Source organism: Rattus norvegicus, chromosome 2 (genome assembly GCF_036323735.1).
Source record: "Rattus norvegicus strain BN/NHsdMcwi chromosome 2, GRCr8, whole genome shotgun sequence".
In the NCBI taxonomy this organism is placed as follows: Eukaryota; Metazoa; Chordata; class Mammalia; order Rodentia; family Muridae; genus Rattus; species Rattus norvegicus.
This window is the reverse complement of record NC_086020.1, coordinates 144,796,255-144,816,610: the sequence shown is the minus strand read 5'-3', so window position 1 is coordinate 144,816,610 and position 20,356 is coordinate 144,796,255. Positions and strand designations below refer to the sequence as shown.

General features: G+C 37.5%; 1 protein-coding gene across 3 annotated transcripts in view; it reads right to left on the bottom strand.

Moving 5' to 3' along the window:
- Positions 1-19,851, bottom strand: part of Tsc22d2 (TSC22 domain family, member 2) — a 51,171-nt gene extending 31,320 nt beyond the window's left edge. For 2 of the 3 annotated variants that reach the window (XR_001836486.3, XM_006232386.4), the window contains exon 1: positions 17,650-19,851. Coding sequence is in view for 2 of the 3 variants with exons in the window: in XM_006232386.4 (XP_006232448.1) it covers positions 17,650-19,571 (1,922 nt within the window). In the remaining variant the exon portion in view is untranslated. Of the gene's footprint in view, positions 1-6,827; positions 6,900-17,649 lie in introns of all 3 variants that reach the window. The other variant, NM_001191960.1, reaches the window with a different exon arrangement.
- Between the last annotated feature and the right edge of the window lie 505 nt (positions 19,852-20,356).

Sequence of the window (20,356 nt, the reverse complement as noted above, 5' to 3'; positions counted from 1 at the left end):
CCATTAAAGTATTCCAAACATTCTATATGACTACCCATAAATAATAAATAAATAATGTAGATAAAATTCATTGCTGTTCAGAGTTCCCTATATTTTTACACATAGTTTTTCCATAGATTATGTACTAGGAATATGAACTTAAATATCTAAGATAAGCAATTAATCTAAATAGTCCTGATAGAATAAAAGCAGAAGACCACATGTTCCCAGAAACGAACATAGAAATTACAATAAATGTTAGAATTGATCTAATATGACACAGTGAAAAAAAGCTTCTACATGCTGATAGACATTTTTTATTTTTGTGTCAACATGTATGTATATGTCATATGTGTTGAGGAATCAAGTGTCTTCCTCAATCAGTTCTCCACCTTAGATTTTGAACTAGGGCTTCTCATTGGCTGACCTTCAAGCTCTATGGATCCTCTCCAGTGCTGGAATTGAACAGGTGTGTGTTGCTGTTCCTGTTTTTTCCCCCACCCCCTTCAAATGTGAATGAGGAGAATCAAACTAAGATCCTCAAGCTTATGTGGCAAGCATTACCCACTGAGTCATTTCCCTTGCCCATCCCCTCCTTTTATTTCTTTTCCAGTGATAAAGTTTGTGTTCAGAGCCTCACATATATTAGACACAAACTCATCCTTAACACTAAGTCACATCCCCCAGTCCTATATACATTTATAAAGGATGTAATAACAAAATAAAAAAATTGAAATTGGATAAAATTGAATAACAAAGTAAACAGAGGGCATATACTACTCAAGAATAAGTAAAGAAACTACATACTTTCTTAATGGGAAACTATATATTTAACTCTGAGTTGTTGATTTCCTTTGCGAACAGGGTTCTTGTGTAGTTCTAGTGGTCCTGGAAGTTGCTGGCCACAAACTGAGAGAGAACCACCAGTCTCAGCTCCTGAATGTTGTTATTAAAGGCCTGCGCTTCCATGCCTGATGCAATATACACGAATATATTACATACTTAAGTATGCATAAGTAACTATGGACAGTGACAGTCATACTATCTGCACACACACTTTTAATATAGAAGATACCATTATTTTTGACTCAAATACTATAGAATTAAAAAGCTAAAAAAAAACCCCAAACAAAACAAACAAAAAAACCCAGTAGCATCCTACAAAGCTCTTCATATTTATAATAATGAATCTTCAAATTCTGAAGAGAAAAACTGTCATAACAAACATATTATTTTTAAGGATATCCAGATAAAGGATAATAAACTCTGTAATTCTTTTCTTCTATTAAAATGTATTTCTTCTAAAGACAATTATTTTAGAAATACCAAACTAAAAATCCAAACATAGAAACTAATTTTTGATAATCCACAGCATTTATTTAAAAGTTCTCTTTATCGATCACCAAAACCAAAATATTCAATGATTTATTTGCGATATTAGTATGAGCATGTATGTGCAGACACATAAAGAACACACCAGCTACAGTTTAAATCTCTTCCACTGCTCCAAATCTTAAAAAGAATTACAATTTCATGTGATATTTCTTTCTTCTCAAAAGGCTTACAAACTGTACCTGAGTTTAAATATATTAAAGTATGAACCTAAATCTTAAACTGTTGATGAATACAATGGAAAAACAGAACAACAAAAGAAAGGCACCCTATTTGTTCTACTTTAGTAAAAATTTTAGGGTGCATTTAAATTTTCTCTTATTCTGAGTCAACACTAAGAGGGTTCTCCTAACAAATCTCTGCTGTAAAGTTCTAGATTTTGTAGGTTAGTGAATTTACAGTTTTCCGGTCTTTAAAGTTCTTGTTCTCTTAAAATTTGGTGAGAAACATATATAAATAATAAATACCTCCTTAATTTACCTAAAACTTCACTCTGAACATAATTACCATGATCTCTTGTAAGTAGGATGGATGATTTGTTTAGTAATTTAAACAGACAGGTGGTAAAGGAAGAAACAAAACCATTTAGCCTGGTAAGTTGCTAAACAGTTTCTGATTGTCATTTCTGAAGTCTACTGATGTGCAGAAAACAGGTATCAGTATACCAAGTGCTCTAAATGAACTACAGTAAAACTGAAAGAAGAGATGTCTAGGAACCAATGAAACAACACTGCAAAGAGTAAGCTTATAGTTAAAACTCCAGCAAGCAGACACTCTACCTACGAGCAGATGCAAACATTTTTTCTTTTTTGTTAGGAAGCAATATTCCCAGAAAGTTCCCGTTTCTAAATCCTTTTTCATACTATCTCTGTTCTGATCTCAAAATGTTAGGTGGTACTGCTTATAGTTCTGGCCCAGCCCTCTCTTTTCCTACTCTGTTCCTTGGAATCCTGGCCTCTTCTAAAGTTTGGACTTTAAATACAGAAGAAAAATACATCTTATTTCTCCATGCAGTTGTATACCTGGATCTAATGGTCTGATGACTAATCCATAAAACAGCTAAAACCATAAACCTCATCTATATATGTACTTTCTAAATTAATTATTTTGCTAATGCAACCTATAATATAAGCATTTCCTCAGCCAACTGGGTTTTTCAAGTCCTTTGGGTGCTTATAATCCATGAACTGTAAGATCTTACTGATTGATTCCTAATTCCAGACAATCATATTTTTTCTCTGTTCAATCAACCTCTTCTTCTATGTTGCTTTTATATTGGTAAGTCAAATTTAACCACTCTTACTATATTAACCCACACATATTAAGTAAGCTCTATATCTTTACAATGATCCACAGTACTGTTTCTCTAACTGGAATGCTCCTTTTCCTCAGTTCTCTAACTCTAATACCAAACTATATCTACTTTTCAACCAAGAAAACTACCTTCTGGAGTAGCTTTGACCAATGACTCCAACTCTCCTTGTGAAGTGGAAACTGCTTGCATATTATAAAGGAGCCATCATTTTCAATTATGTGGGTTATGTATCTTGTTATCTTTTCCCAGAGTTTTAACCCATTTCTTCATGAAGACAAAACACTTCAAGTGCTTATCCCTAAGGCAAATTTTTAAGCAGTCTGATTTCCTCCCTTTAGTCTAAATGTTCTTTTTCTAGCACTCCTTTATCTTCCTGATATGCTATTAAGAGATGGTAAAACTGCTATAATTCTTACACTAAACTTTTATAGATAAAACCTCTTGATGTTCGATTCCCAATGATTATTGAGACAGGTTTCTAAATTCTGAAAACAAAAACAAAAAACCAGAAAGATTTAACAAATCTAAGAATGAGCACAATTTTTAAAAGGTCGTCAAAATTTAGCACCACTAAAATGCCAGTATGTGAGGGTATTACAGAAAATTGACTTCACAAGGATATAACCTCCTAGAAAGCTAATTATATAAGCTATACTATTTACTTTAATGAACAGAGGTTAAGAAAGGACTGGATTATTTTTGGACTCTTCACATTTGTAAATACTTTCACCAACTGGCTCCGAGGACTCTGCAAAACTGACAAATATGGAATACAAACTATGATGGTACCTACGAAATGATGAAAAGGAGGCTTCAATTTCAGTAGATAAGCAAATACTAGACACCTCAGAAAAGATGATCTGAATATAGACAAAGGCAATCTATTTTAAAGTCTCTCAAATTGTAAATTCTAACTTAAATGCAGGAAGAAACAAAGGAGAACTGTTAAGTTAATATGTAATAGTGTATCAGTTATTCCTATTTTGATTGTAAAAGACTTGATAAATTGAAAGTATCCTAGCAGGAGAAAAAGGTTTCAGTTCTTAAAATTGGGTGCAATCCTGGACCTTCAGATATTCTGGGATGTTTGAAAGTTGGTTTGAAAGTTGGCTTTAAAAGCTATCCCCAGAACTAGAGAGATGGCTCAACAGTGAGGAGCGCTTCCAGCTATTCCAGAGGACCCAAGTTGGTTTACTAGCATCCACCATAGCTCCCAAACACCTTTACTCCAAACCCAAATTTGATGTCCTTTTTCTGGCCTCCAGGTACCTACACACAAGTAGCATTCCTCTCCCCAATAAAAATAAATCTTAAAAATGTTACCTCTACTGGATATCATTCCAAGATTTCAGAAACAGAAGCCTGAAATGTGATATCAGGCAACGCTGATATGAAAATTTATGCTTCAAAATATGTAAATAGTATAGATAGATCATATAAAGGACTTATGGCCTCCTAAATCAGTGGTTCTCAATCTGTAGATATGATCTCTTGGGGGTGGCGGTTGTTACATATCAGATATCCTGCATATCTGAAATTTATATTGATTCATAACAGTAGTATAAATTAGTTATAAGTAAGCAACAACATAGTTTTATTTGGGGGGGGGGGTGTCTCCATAACAGGAGGAATTGTATTAAAGGGTCACACCATTAGGAATGCTGAGAACCACTGTCCTAACTCTTTGTATAGTTCTACTTAACAACAGAATTAATTACCTTTGTAAAATATTTACCTGGCAAATTGTAAAAAAGAAAAAAAATACAAAGTTCCTAATTTACAGTAGTCCAAAATTAGGCTTTTTGGTGAGACCCAAAACAAAGTCAAAAGTTATAATTACCATTTTAAGTCAAGTATTAAAAAAATCTTTAACCCATCTGCTATGAATAAATAGAACCACAATGCTTTCTCAGTGTCTCTTAACAAGACTGCAGAGATGTGCCAAATAAAATGTATAAACTCTTCTCTGGTTTTGTTCAGAACTAATAAAGCTAGTCATTTTCCACTTTGGATTCTGTGTGTATGTGTGCATGCATGTGTATAATTACTCTATTACTGAGCCATATCTCCAGCCCACATCTTTTTTTTCATGTAAAGAGTTAAAAGGAAACTATTCTCAGTTTCCATTGTGTTCAGTTTGTTACCTTGGTACCAAACAGGGGCCAGCTTACAGAGAAGAATACCTACAATATTAAGCTCTGATTATATTGGCAACAGTACAAATATCCACTAAACTTTTAGTTCTAGATAACAGGTTCCAAAAAGAAAAAAACATACATCATTCTCTCTCTCTCTCTCTCTCTCTCTCTCTCTCTCTCTCTCTCTCTCTCTCTCTGTGTGTGTGTGTGTGTGTGTGTGTGTGTGTGTGTGTGTGTGTGTAGAGCAGAGGTCAGCATCAGGTGTCTTACTCTATCCCATCTTATAATTCAAGGCAAGGTCTCTCACTGAATCTGCACCTTACTAACTGGCTATATTGGGTAGACCAGCAGGCCAGTAAGATCCGAGTGTTGTAGTGTCTGGATTGCTACATCTTTATCTTTCTTTCTTTTTTTTTTTTAAACATTGGTGATAATTCAGGTCCACTGCCTTTTACCCAGCTCAAAAATAATTTTTTAGCCAATAAGAAACAATGTAGATACAGCAACTTGCCTCATTTCTGATATGTTAAAAGGATTTGGTATCTATTAAAGAGAACAAATAAGTATTTCACTGTAACAAATTATGAGCAAGTAATTTTTATGGTTGTCTTATAATAAAACTATTTTGGTATTAGACTATTTTGGTATTAGATCCAAATTATAGAAAGTAAAGATCAAACCTCTCTCGAAAATAATACAGCATTCATACTGACATGACAGCTTATGAGAGCTAGATATTACAAATAATTAAACTGCATTAAAAGCTACCTTTATTATATTCAATTAGAGCACTATATTTCCTTTCTGGAAAAGTATAAGGTTCACCTCAAGTACTACTTGAGTGACTAAAACTTCAAGTATTTCACACTATAATCTACTTATGTTATTTATTTATAATACTGTATACTGTTAGAGCAAACTAAAAAACGACTTATACATGAACACAGTACTACAAATTTTAAAACTTCCTCTTCAAAATTATTTAAAACGATTTTTGGTTAAGTAAGGAACAAACCATCTACAAGATACTTTGCTTAGAAAATAGCCTTAGAGTTATATGCACAAATAAATCAAGCTTAAAAATTACAAGAAAGGTTTACCATTTTCCATTAAGCCAATGTAGACCATGTCTTAATATGACATGTACATGCACTTAGCAACTCTCTTTTCTAATGAAAGAGATGGAGTTGAGTCCATGAGTGTTATCCAAAAATATGCCAGATGACACAAATGCGTTGCCAGGCAGAGTTAAAAGAATCTAACAAGCTTTGTGGGAATTAAAACCAAAAAAACCAAAAACCACTGTGCTCAACTCCTATTAATTAAACACTGAATGATGGATTGCTAATAAATATTCAGCCAAATAACTGAACAAAGCATAAACTATTTAAAAATGTGTGTTAAGCAGAAAGATAAACCAAAGTATCTTTTGCCAAAAGTGAAATCAAGTTTTTTTTGTTTTGTTTTGTTAAGTGAAAAATAAGACCTAAACAGTATCTCTGTGGGGGGAACAAAAAACAAAAAAAACGTTTTGAGGGCTTACAAATTGTACAGATCTATGAAATTCTAATAAGCAAACTTGGTGACAATTTCCTGTCAAAATTAGTGGCAATTTTGTTATTCAGGTCTTGTCCCTTCTCCAGTTTTTTTAGTTTGAAGTAGTAGTAGTAGTATGATGTGTGTGTTATAAATTCTATAAAACAGCACAAAAATTAAGACTGACTTAACAGAAAAAATGTTTTGTATTAAGATATGAAGTGAGTATTTCAAGAGAAATATGTAAATGTTTAAAAAAGAAAGATATAATATGGACACAATGTAGTAAAATAAAAAGCACATTTACATTCTATAGAAAATAGTCTTTTGGTTTATTTTGCTGCTTTGTCCCATGCTAGCTAGATAATGTAATGCATTCCCTCTTTAAAAAAGCAAAGGTCAGTTTTATGCAAAGCAATTCATGCATACACTTTTGCATGTATGCATTCCATATCAAGTAATCATACCTATCCCAGAGGCTCTTTGATTCCTGAAACGTGTTCAAATGGAACGCTTGGTAGAAAGCGGTTGAAGGATTCCTGTGAGACCCAAGAATCAAATGGAAATGAAGTTGAGAATGTACAGAATAATCAGAACTTACAAAAAATGGAAGATTTTAGATTCCTACAGTGTAACCACTTAAACTTGAAAAAGGAAAAAGAAAATGATATTGTTTAAAACAATATTTTAGAGATACATACACACTCCAGAACCCACAGTAATTCAGGATCAAAGTTATAAATGAAAGAATAACAGATAATGTTAAATACTAATATTTAATTGTGTACATATATACATTGATGTGACCAGTTCAGAGCCTATCAACACCAAGTCGTATCAGATGCCTTAACTAACAGTCCAATGGTTTTAGCTGTTAAGTTGTTTTCCATGGAATATACATGTACAATATGTATAGTTTCCTAGGATTTGTTAAAAGTAAGAACGGTTGGCTGGGGATTTAGCTCAGTGGTAGAGCGCTTACCTAGGAAGCACAAGGCCCTGGGTTCGGTCCCCAGCTCCGAAAAAAAAAGAACCAAAAAAAAAAAAAAAAAAGTAAGAACGGTTAATGATAAATAATGTAAAATCCTTCCTGGTTTGCTCATGATACATTTCCATCTTAAGTTTACTTGTGTGCAGTTTCTCTGGGCTAGTATGTGTATGGGGCAATTGTAGGGGAGCATTCTAATTTCTAGATTAGTTTACTGTCCCTTTAAAGGGTAAAAACCTATTAACTATATCACTTATTCCTACTATCCTTAGGGCCAACATCACAGAACTGTAAATAACTGATGAGCTAATGTAGGCAAACTCCAGTATGTACAACTGACTATGTTAGGAATAATTTCTCAAGGAGATAATAAACTTTTGAGAAACCTGGTTCCTAACAGTTTATAGTCATGAAGCATAATTCTGTCTTCTTCACCATTTATCTGTACTTTATGGGAGTTAACAAGTACCTGTTACATCACTTTAAAAATCCCTGACTTGGAGCTAAAGATGGCCACTCTGGTTGAGAGCACATTAAGTGCTGTTGCTGAGGGACCAAGTTTGGTTACCAGGATCCTCTCATAACTGCATGGAACTCCAACTCCATGGAATCTATGTCAAATCAATCACCCAATCACCCAACCACCCAACCACCCAACCACCCAACCACCCACTCACTCACTCACTCAATCTTTCTTCTCTGAGTCCACAAGGAAAAACAAAAACCAAACCTTTGATCCATGCGTTAGTATAAGAATAGCAGCTAAGGGCATGCTTGCTATACCAGACGCCACTCACACTACTTTACACTAATTGACTCAATCTCCACAACAACCTTACCTAACAGGGCTAAGATTTACTATTTCTATCTCACTGATCAGAACCAGATCACACAAAAGTAGCTTCCTAAAAATAAAAGTAGGTGGCAATTGATCTGGCTCTCAGCTCCTATCACAGATGTCAGTTGGGTCACAACAATTCACTGTAACTCCAGTTCTAGGAGATCCAACACCCTCTTGTGGCCTACATGGGCACTGGCAGGCACATGGTATACATTCACACACACATTCGCATATACATAAATGAAAATTTAAAACAAAACAAAAAACCCTTAAAACTACATAGTTGTCTGCAATAGCAATCAAATATCAATGATCATTAAACTATAAAATAACAGAATCATGACTTCAAAATCAGAACTGAGTCAAACTGTATGCTGTATACAAAACCATTTGTTAGAAAACATTTCAGATTTAACCAACAGGTACCCCTCTAGGTAAACTAGAAAAGGCACAATGACACTGGATAACAGAAAACAACCAAAGTAGTTGTTGGATTAATTAGGACTCTTAAATAATGTAGTTATTACTGCTTTCCCTACTCTATTATTTCCTTTCTATTCTTTGAACCCTTTACTCAGAAGCACAGATTAGATCTGCCAAAAACAAAATTTAAGAGGATTCCAATATTTTCTAACTTTTGTTACTTTTTTCCCCACTGTGCTTCAAAAAACCAAATCAGCTAAGTAAGACAGGAAGCAAACGGTCTGAAAACAATAATTTGGCTCCTCCTACCACCAACTAAATCAGGTCTGCCCATATGAGAACTGGTTTGGTATTCCTTAGGTTTTGTTTAGAAACTTCAACTTTAATGAAATAACTCTTAAGAAGATGGCAGAGGGAGAGAATAGCTGAGTAAACTTTGAAATTGAGTGTCCAGTTTAGAATTAAAACTTCATTATAAAGAGTATTTAAAATTAAGTCTACTCAGAGAGATGACATTTAAGAAAAAAAGAACTTCAGATATTTTGACTTCAGAAATATGTACATTTAATTTTAAGCAAATTCACCACCTAAGCAAATAGGCTTCAAATAAAGTCACATGACTTATGTTATAAAATGCCACCATTTTTAAATGTAATGATATATTTCTAATAAATCAAATATAAAATTAAAAATTATCTACAGTTAGGGGTTGGGGATTTAGCTCAGTGGTAGAGCGCTTGCCTAGGAAGCGCAAGGCCCTGGTTCGGTCCCCAGCTCCGAAAAAAAGAACCAAAAAAAAAAAAAAAATTATCTACAGTTAACAGTAAACATTAGGGTATCAAAAGGTTCTATGAAATAAAGTATAATACTGGGAGGAAAGGATAAATTTTATCAGTGGTTTGGAAAAATGTTTACAAGAAAACAGAATTTTTATTTAAAGACTTCAATAAATTCAATATAAACTACATCTCATTTTTCTAAGAATTGCATACCACCCCTTCAGAGTAGTAGTTTGTATTCACGTCAAGCAAGTTGTTAGAAAACTGGTTTCCAATGTAATTTCTTGAGGAAGAGAATATCAAAAATGCACAATGTTTAATATCATTTCAGTTACAGTAATCTTTGTGCTATTACATTTCATTTAGTATTTAAATAATCTTATTAATAGAGTTTTCCTAGGCCTTTAGTCCCCTCAATTTTTATGTCATTTCAAAGTAATTGTTTAATTGTGTCCATTGGTATTTACAATGGCCTTTTCTTTCTCTAGTCCCTGGCATCATACACTAATCTGTCACTTTACTTTCCCAGTTTATAAAAAAAGAAAGTGACAAACACATATAACACATATATATATAACATATATCCACTTGCTTTAGCAAGATATTCTATTTGTACGTTAACTGTAGTAGGGAAGAGAAACATACATATGCATATCTCAAAGCCATAAAGTTGGTGAAGCTTAAAGTATATCAAAAGAATCAAGCAAAGGAATACTGGCTTCTGAATGTCAGACCCTAAGTGTTTGTTTTCTTAATCCATAAAAGAGAATAGAACACTTGTTTACAGGTTGCTGAAGAGATCAAATGGAGCTAAGTTTATATAGGGCTTGACACAATTAAGCTTAATTTTATGTTGTACAAAATACAACTTTTAGTAGAGAATCTTAATATGCATCAAGCATTTCTTCATCATCAAGGTAATGCTGAAGCAAAGAGAATAATTTAAAATTTAGAGTTAGTTATACAAAAACTATTTACTATATTTGCCAAGTTAACAGCTCTTGACTTTTGGGCTTCAGTGTAACACTCCCCGCAACTCCCACAAGTTTATCACATTTTAATATATAATAATACAATAACTGAAACAAATGCTGAAGTAAGCTGTAAGACAAATACTAATTTAGCAATAAAAAGCTTCAAAAATACTTATAAATAGCAACTGGAAAGTAAGAATCTAAATTAACTATGGTATTAAGCCCTTCACTCTTCTTCCTGTCAAATTAATCAAATAATTTCCCAAGTATGACAGTCTCACCCTTCAATGTCATTTCACAAGCTACTACTTCTCTGAACTTAGCAAATCACCTCTTATCAGTGATCTAATGTGAATGGACTTTTAAGTTAAAACTCAGTTTAAGATTTGCCTCAGAAAATGTACAGATACTGGACTACTTCTGAAGACAGAAAACTGGTTGGCTGGAGAACAGAGGTAGCAAGTTTTCGATTTGTCCTGGTTTAGATAGATATGTTATCAGCTACAAACATATGTATGTATACGTACATACATACATACGCAAAGGCAATGTCTAAACAGAAGTCAGTTAATATTAAGAAATCACATTTCTAATCATATAGGATACCATCTACAAAAACTGAATGACTGGAATACTGTTCCTTAGCTATTTATTTTGCATTCAATTACTTCTGGAGTGCTTAGGTAAAGAAGTTTCATTTTCTTCCAATCAATCAATCAACCAATCAATCAATCATACAATGGTATTAGCAAAAAAAGTGGTGGAGGATTTTGACAAATGGTTCTTCCCAATATCTTTTATGGGCTTAATCGGACTAGACAGAACTTTAATATGATTAAGACCCAAATTCTAACTTTACAAATGGAGGGGGATAAAAGTTGAGGGGAATTAAACGACTCGATCAATTAAATCAGCAAAGTAGTTGAAGAATCAAGATTAGAACACAATTTGCTATAACTCTGACTACACCATGGCTAAAGCAGTATTCTCCTTTCCCATGGGCACCAGAAGGCACGCACACAGGCAGGTAAAACATCTTTCCTTACCAGTCTTACACTTGTATATCAAAACTGAAGACTCTTTGAAAAATTTATACCATTTCAAGGGATTATCTGTAGTAGAGATGGGAGTATTTACTCCAATTTCCTAGATTATAGATTATTCACATAAAATTTAGTATGTTAGACCAGCAATTCTCAACCTGTGGGCTGCCAAATGACCCTCTCACCGGGTCACATATCGACATCCCGCATATCAGATATTTATTATTACCATTTGTAACAGTAGATAAATTACAGCTATGAAGTAGCAAAGAAAATAATTTCATGGTCACCTTAATAGGAGGAACTGTATATTAAAGAGTCCCAGCATTAAGACTGAGATCTCCAAGGTGAATATACTCATTTTTCATATAAGGAAGCAGAAATTTCACAGGGCTTAGTGACTGGCTTAAAGTCCAATATCCCAAATATACAGCAACAGATTTTAATTCAATTGTCTGGTGTCATGGTCATTCATATGTTAATACACATACTATTCATTGTATTTAATCAAAAGAACACCCTTTTCCATTTTTGCCTGTTCCCATGGCAGAGGTAAACTATACAAAAGATTTGTTTGGTGTAATACACACAACCTCCTAAATGGTAAAACTATAACTATGTTAGAAACTACTGGGCTTTAAAATTTGCTTTTAAAATCCTTTATTACATATTAAACCTTTTATCTGTTGTATAGGCTGTTAATAAAAAATAACAGTCTAAAACAATAAAAATAGATTTAAAATATTCCAATGTTCTTTATAATTGATATACTTGTCAGAAAAAGCTTTTCTTCTCTAGAGTAAAACTCCAGTCAAATTTTAGTGAATACTTAATGGAAAAAGAGACTCAGTTAAGTTAAACTAGCAATCAGATTTCACTTGCTTACCTTGCCTAATCTATCAAATAGTAAATATCCTAAGTGGATAGCAATAAAATTAGTAACTTAAATTATCTGTAAAATTTTCACTTTACCAATATGTATGTATTCATACACACACACACAGACACACAGACACACAGACACACACACACACACACACACACACACACACACAGTTTGTCTGATTTGGAGTTTTGATTATGAAATTTGAATTTAAAAGGGAAGGGGACTGGAGAAATGGATCAGTGGTTTAGAGCAAATGTTGCTCTTAAAGAGGAGTGGGTTTGACTCCCAGCACCCTCATAGCAGCTCACACCATCTGTTACTCTAGTTCCAGGGTACTTGATATGTTCTTCTGGTCTCTACTGGTATCAGCAAACACACATGTGGTACACATACATACATTCAGTCAAAACACTCATACATAAAATAAAATGAAGCTAATTTTTTTAATTAGAAAAGTTCAGGGCAACATACATGAAGCCAATTCATGTAACTTCAATATTATCATTCAAGTTTGAACTATACACAATAAAGTGTATTTTATTAATGCCATGGTATGATAACGGCAGGCTGGTGAATCTTTATGAGGGGCATATAATTTTCTGAGATGGTGTCTCATCATATAGCCCTGGCTAGCCTGAACTATGTTAAACCAGGCTGGCCTTAAATTACAGAGTTTGCCTCTGTCTCCTAAAAAGGCAACCATTTTCTTTTTTTAAAGCAATGCTAGGCTAAAAACATACAGATATTGAATAATTAGTATGTCTTTGTTTGCTATAGGAAAGATAAATGATGTATGTACATCAGTATTATTATTTAGTGCTATCTAAAACAATAATTTAAACCAGTAGTTGAGTATAAAAAAAAAAAAACCTACAAGCTTTAAGGTTTTTCCAAGACATGAGTTTTGCTGCCTAACACTCCACAAACAAAAATAACTAAAATTTCTTATTTAAAAAAACTGGTCTTCTTTTGCATACACATCTACTAAGGAGTCAACATTTAGGCTACATTTAACAAGACAGACTGGCTTTTATAAAGCCCCTTCTCTTTATATTAAAGAGTAATTAGTAAATAGTATCTAAGTGGTTTAAAACAATTATCCAAAAGTAAAAAGCTATAAAAACCAGACTATTAGTCCATCCTCATTATTGACAAGTTCACTTCTAAGAACAAACTGGATGTTATACTTTCTTTCATCTTAATTATTTGCCATCACTCAATATAATACTTTCCTACCCCTAGGTTCAGGCCATCATGGGAAAAGAAAAATCAAAACCTCTTTTCTACTTTCCTCACATCCATTTCCTCTATTAAGAAGACTGAGGGTGAGAGCATTTGTTTAATGGAACAACAGAAGACATCTCTGCATCTAACCTCTCCTTGTGCAAAAAAAGATAAATTCCACTCCAAAGTACCACATACCAAATGCATAACCCCAGTGTCATACCAATTCCAAATGAATGCTGTCAGATCCTTAAAGAATGATGGTGCATTTATTTTCAGGGGTACATATTATCTTTGTTTCTAATACTATGTAAAGTGACTTCTCACAAAGGTGATTTAGTATATTTATGATTCCATACCCTTCTTCCACCTACCTGAAAAAACACACTAAAATAGTTACTTGGAATGTATTTCATCCATATACACGTAGCATGTATTTTCTTTAAAATAATAAACATTTGGCCCATATAACTATTTCTCAATTTAAAAAAGATATGTTCCTGTGAATATAAAAAGCCAAGATTCTACTACTGAAAAAGCTGTAGGAATTTGAGCTTCTTTAGAAAATCTTTAGATTCAGTTTATTTACATCCATGTTTACAACTAATTTATATTTTAGCAATTAGATATTTCTAATGACCATACCATTATCAGTTTTTATACTAGATATAATGTTATGAATACATCTAATTTTATACTTTGACTACCAACCAACTCCTGGGTAGGAGGAATACATTCCCAAAGTCTTAGCTTGGCATAAGACAGTATTTTACTGATGTTTTACTCTTTAATTGTGAAGTCAGAAAAGCAAAATTACCTCCATGATGCAATAAATTTAAAAAAAAGTTAAGGTGCAAAGAAACAGATTCAAATAAGGAGTGTTCATTTTAAATTTATGTGCAGGAAGATCACAGAGACCTTTCTGTAACACAGCTCTTAAAAGAAGGTCAATACAGTTTACACCAAGACAAGAGGACAATGTTGTTCCTGGTATATATTTAAATAAATTCTCACTTAAACTTCAAGTTAAAAAGAGAGAAGTCCATTAAAGGTATGTGAACTTCATTAAATAAATATACATGGATAAATTTGTTATAGCCCATACCAACACATGCCAGTTAACATTACTAGACATTAGCAAAATATTCAAATTAAACTAACAAGACTAAGTAACATGACACTAAGGGATCCTTACAATAATCAGATGTTCAACTGTCAAACAGTCAACAGTTCACAATTATATCCATTCATGAGTTCCAGGAATGCTACCTTTTGAGTTCACACTGGTCAGTTATTTATGGAAAACAATCTGTACTGTGCTCCATTTAGAGCCAGTGATAGTTTATATGTCCTCTCATTTATAGTAAAGAAGTCTGTTAAATAAATGTATAGGCAGTTTAAGCAAAGTTTGTAATGTTCACTGTAAAAGTGGCTACATAATTCTTTATCAATCATCGTTATAACCACCGGTGTATACAAATTCAACGTGAGAAGTCTTAATATAAAACCATAAATCTTCCTAATCAAAATGGCTGGAAAAATCCCACAACTTGATTACTTAAGAGTGTAGGGTCAGCAGACAATGATAAGGACTCTTTGCATCAGTAGCTGTTTAATAATCTCCAAACAGATTCAATATAGGCTTTAAATGGAACCAAACCATGACAGACTTTTAATGTAGGAACCTAAAACCCACCTTTAGTTAACCTCTCATCTTCCTTCCTTTCATTTAAAAACAAAAGAACTAAAACCTGTTCACTAAATTTGGAATTTAAACATAAAATGAATATTTACAAGTATTTCCTTAGGAAATGTGTGAACCTATTCAGGAAGTTTAAGACATTAATTCCTCAAGAACTCTCCAATTTATACTGTATTTGAAATATTATAAATAATACTGCAGATTTTAAGTAACCTCAATTTATATTAAAAGTAATGTTTCTAGTTAGTATTGTTTCGTAAGTTATTCATCTGGGTAATTTAAACATGTGCCTGGGAAACTGTTATCCCCATGTGTAAACTTTAGACTGCCCTCTTTTAAACAAACAAACAAACAAACAAACCAAACCCTATTTCTAATTAATGGATTCATTCCTTCACCAGGTGTATTGGTCTAGTGATAAAACATCAAGTGTGTAAGATTACATCTTGGAAACTAGCTTGTTAACAATGGAAAAACTGGTAATATGCAATGCAGAATTTAAGACTGGGGTAAAGTGGCACATTTAAAATGGGACTACACACAATCAAACTCTTGAAAAGGATCAACTGATGCAAGAACAATGACATAGCACTATCTGTAGTCAAAACATTCATTATAAATGGAAATAAGATTTCTGAGATTACTAACTTTTCCTATAGTGAGGTAAAATATATGCATCTGTAGAAACACTCAACAGGAATATATTTCAGAGTTTCCATTTGTCAATAGATTTCTATTTCAATAATATATTATCGTTTTAAGTTCTGAACATCTAAGTGTAGATGTTGTAAACTGTAAAGTGCAAGAAGAGGAAAGATGTACCTTTCATTCATAGGTTTTATGTATAAAAAGAGATTGGGAAAAAGTCATTAATTGAAGAGATACAGACAGGACAGTGTATAAATCAGAGAGGGCAAGTAAAAGATAATTTACTGAGAAAACATAGGTTACTGGTAGTTAGAAAAGATAAGGTACTATTCACCACCGTCAAAGGTGAAAGGTAAACTTCACCTGCCTGTCATATGTGGCCCTACCCTTAAAAACAGGAGCAACTAGAGAACAGAGGGGGTTTTTTTGTTGTTGTTGTTGTTTTGAGTTGCTTATGAAGTCAGTTTTCTTTGTTTTTAACTTCGTAATCCCACCTACATTAAATGTTTCAGTGACTGGCTAGTTGACTAGCACACTTATGAACACTTGAGTTCTCAAGTGCAATAGATTTCCTACAACTTGACTATAAAAGTCATGAATTCTGAATCACAAGAAAAAAAAAAACAGTGATGATGAATTCCAGTAAGCATTTTTAACTAGCATAATATATATGTACATATATACATACATACATACACATATACATAATAACTGGAAGTCAAAGGGTGTGAGACTAAAATATAGAAGAGATGCTTTATTATTTCATGATAGTCTATATAACTAATTCTAGATCATACCAAATTTTGATCCTTTTAGCACCTAAAATTAACCTCTTGAAAACCTACAATGTAAGAAGATACCCAACTCTTCCTGTAATGTTTAATGTAGTGTTAATACTGTAGTTAAGTTTTTAACAAGGTTGGACTTATGTCATGTCAAAGGTCTATGTGATAGTTCCTTAAAAAATAAAAAAATAAAAAAAAATAAAAAAAAAAAAGAACCCTACAATTCCTAAGTAGCCACAACCATGAACAGCGTAGCAATGCACTAATTTCTACCTATTTAAAAAGCATACCCTACACTCTGGGTAGAGGGCGTTGGTTACAGACATTTTAAAACTATAGCCTTTATTATTGTTTAGGCATTTCACACCTCCCTTCACTAAAGACTGATAGAACATCCATCTTCCAGTACTTTTTCTTTTTCCTATTTTGCTTAAACTTTGAAAAGTTTGAAAAGTTACTGGGAACTCTCACGACTCCCTTCTATTAAAGACTGACTTAGGGGTAGTCAAAGCTAGACTTCACCACATTTTATCGTTCTTTCCAGTCTGCCCAATTCACTGATGGAGACTGCTTCTATTCCATTCCTTCCCTGCCCCCAGGAAAAGGCTCTCTGGTTTTCTGTCTTAAAGAGTTTCAAAACTAACTCAGGCAAAACTGCAATAAGCACTCAAAAGTAATTACTACCTTAGAAAGGGACTCTCTTACTAAGGGTGGGGGCAATACCAGCTCTCATCTTTAAACTGTTAAGCTGAAATAAATATACCAACGGCGTTGAACCACTATCCATTTAATTTCTTAAAAAGAAAACAAAAACAAAACAACAACAACAAAAATCCCGTGACTTTTGTCTCCTTACTCCCAAACTTTGAATTGATTTTTACCAAACTTAAGTTTTAAAAATAAAGACCTTAAGTGGAAACAAACAAACTCACTCCCAAAACTGCATCTATTTGGGCAAGCAACTCTACCAGATGTTCAAAATAAAAATTTACCTACCTGTCTTCATCACCATCAACAGGAATAGCTATGCTGAATACAGAGGTGGCCAGACTGTTCATAGGTGTTAATTGAAGAGGGTTTGCCAGGGCATCTGCAACTGGAGGCTTCACAACAGGCTTATTTTCAGCAATGAGAGAAAGTGGTGCTTGAGGTAGGGGTTCTGATTTTCTTCTAGTATCGTCAATTTGCCTGACTAAAGACTGGGTCTGAGTCTGAAACTGGCTTAGATCAGACTGTGGTAGACTTGTTGGTGCACTGTGTGTGCCTTGCGCTAAGGGTGGACCAACTTGCTGGATGACGCTGCTGCTCCGGCTGACTGGCGTATGGCCGCTCAGCTGCTGAGACTGGCCCAGAGGCGCGGGTACATTTGGCATAGTAACAGAAGTGGTGGGCACAACAGGCACGCTTGGAACGGGTACCGCTGCAGGCACGTTTGGAACTCCGGGCACCACGGTGTGAGGACCACCAGGCACGGCTGACAGCTGAACACTGCCACCCATATGTGGCGGAGGCTGCACGGACTGGGGCTGCCCAACCCCGGTCAGCCCAGAGCCAGGCTGCACCACGCCTCCTATAGCAGCTGGGGCCACTCCGGCCGGCTGACAAGGAGCGGCCTGGCCCACGGGAACCGGACCCGGGGCCACGACTTCACTGGGCTGGGCAGAGGCGCCCATCATCTGGGCACCCAAGGAAGAAACGCTCTGGCCAGATCCCAGAGGAAAGCTGGCCGCTGAAGCAGAGGTCGCGCTAGCGCTGGTAGACAAGGGCTGCGCAGGGCTTGGTGGCTGCAGGGCCACGTGCGGCGGCAGGTACTCACTCTGGCCCGATGGCTGGACCGGCAACAAATGCCCGGGTGGTATCGGAGGCTGGGGATAGGCGAACTGCTGTGACAACGAGGAGCCGACCGCCGGGCCAGGCTGAGCTGTCAGGGCCACAGGCTGTGCCAGGTTGACATTCGGCGGCGGCGGCAGCCCCTGGCCAACAGGCCCGGGGAGGGCGCCGCCGGCTACGGCTCCCTGGAGCTGAGTTGGCTGAGTGGCTGCCGTCATTGGCTGCGACCCGGTCGCTGCTCCGGGGAACAGCGGCAGCGACACCGAACTTGGAGCCACAGCCCCACCTACGGGCGGTGGAGGCTGTGGCTGCCCAACGCTGAAACTCTGCGGCTGGGCGAGAGTGGGCTGGCTCATTTTCTCCGACGGGGGTAGCTGTGACACAGCAGTCAAGGAGCTGTCAGTTCCCGAGTCCAGCCCGTGCGCCCCCTGCATGGAGGCCACCACCACCACCACCGACCCTCCGGTGGCGCCCAAGCCGCTGTCCCGCTCTGCAGTCTGCTCCAAAGTATTGCTGTGTCTAATGCAATCCCCGGACCTACTGAGGACGCTACTATCTGAATCCCGCTCGTAGTATTCCATACACGTCCATCGGCCGCGCCGATACGGCTCTCCGCTCCCGTGGTCTAGTTTGATCACGCGGAAACGGGAACTACAAGTGGCAGGGGGCTGAGATGGAGTTGCACTACTTGGCCCAGGAGCAGACACTGAAGTGGCAACCGCCGCCAGGGTCTGGGAGAGTGCCCCTGCCACGCTCCGGGCCGGCACGCCGCCGCCTCCGTTGGCGGGCACAGCTGAAGCGGCTGCCAGCTGCCCATCTAGGATGAGGTTCGGGGACACAGTCCCGGGAGTTTCCGCATCCCCGACATTGTTGAGCGTCTCTTCCGAGGAGCTGCGCTCGCACACCTCCTCTGGGCCGTAATCCGTGGCCCGAGAAACGTCGAAGATCTCGGAGGACACGTCCTCCGTGCGCGACTCGTCCGGGTCGTCCAGGCTCTCGGTGTCCTCGGTGATGCTAGTGGCCACCTGGGCCGTGGTGACACTGGTGATCTGGAAGCAGCTCTTCTTCTTGGCCGGCATCTTGGACATGGTGGAAAAGGCTGGAGGACAGAGGCTCCTCTGGGACCCCACCGGAAACCGAGAAGGGCCGAGCACGGGCCCCCAAAGACAAAGTCCGAGTTCGCGCCTGGGTCTACGGCCCACGCCGCAAGTCACGGGCTGCTCTGGGCGCCGGCGTCTAGGCGCGACATCCTCCTCCTTCCTTCTCACCTCCCGCGGCAGTGGTGCCTCAATTCAACCCGTCAGTGACGGTCCGAGCGTGGTTCAGGGGCGGGCCGGCTGCTCGCACAGCTCAGCCGCCGCGGTCAGTCCAGCCCGGCGCTCGGCGCGGTCAGCAGGCCCGGCTGGGGGTGGAGCGCAGGGCGCAGGAGGCGGCGGCGGCGGCGTGAGGGGCGGTTCTGCCCCGCTCGGGCTCTTTTGGCCGGGTCCCGCGGCTGCTCCCGCGCGGCGACGCGGAGGAAGAAGGCGGAGCGGCGAGGCCGGGACCGGCGCTTCCTGACGGGGCTGGAGGTCCGCGGCGGGAGGCAGCCCTCCGTCCCGGGCTCTAGCCCGAGCGCAGTCCCGGGGCCATGCCGGCGGTGGCGGCGGAAGCCCGCTCGGGGGCGGGGAAGGCCGGCAGTCTGGCCTCCCTCAGGGAGCCACCCGCTGCGGCGGGCCCGGCCTCCTCGCGGCTCTGAGGCGCGTGAGGGGCGGCGGCGGCTGAAGGAACGGCAAGCGTGCGGAGGCGCTCGGCGGCGTGAGGGGGACCGGTGGAGGCGTCTTCCGCTTCTCCTCGGCGCGGCCGGTTCGTAGACTCCGGAAAAACTGAAATTCAA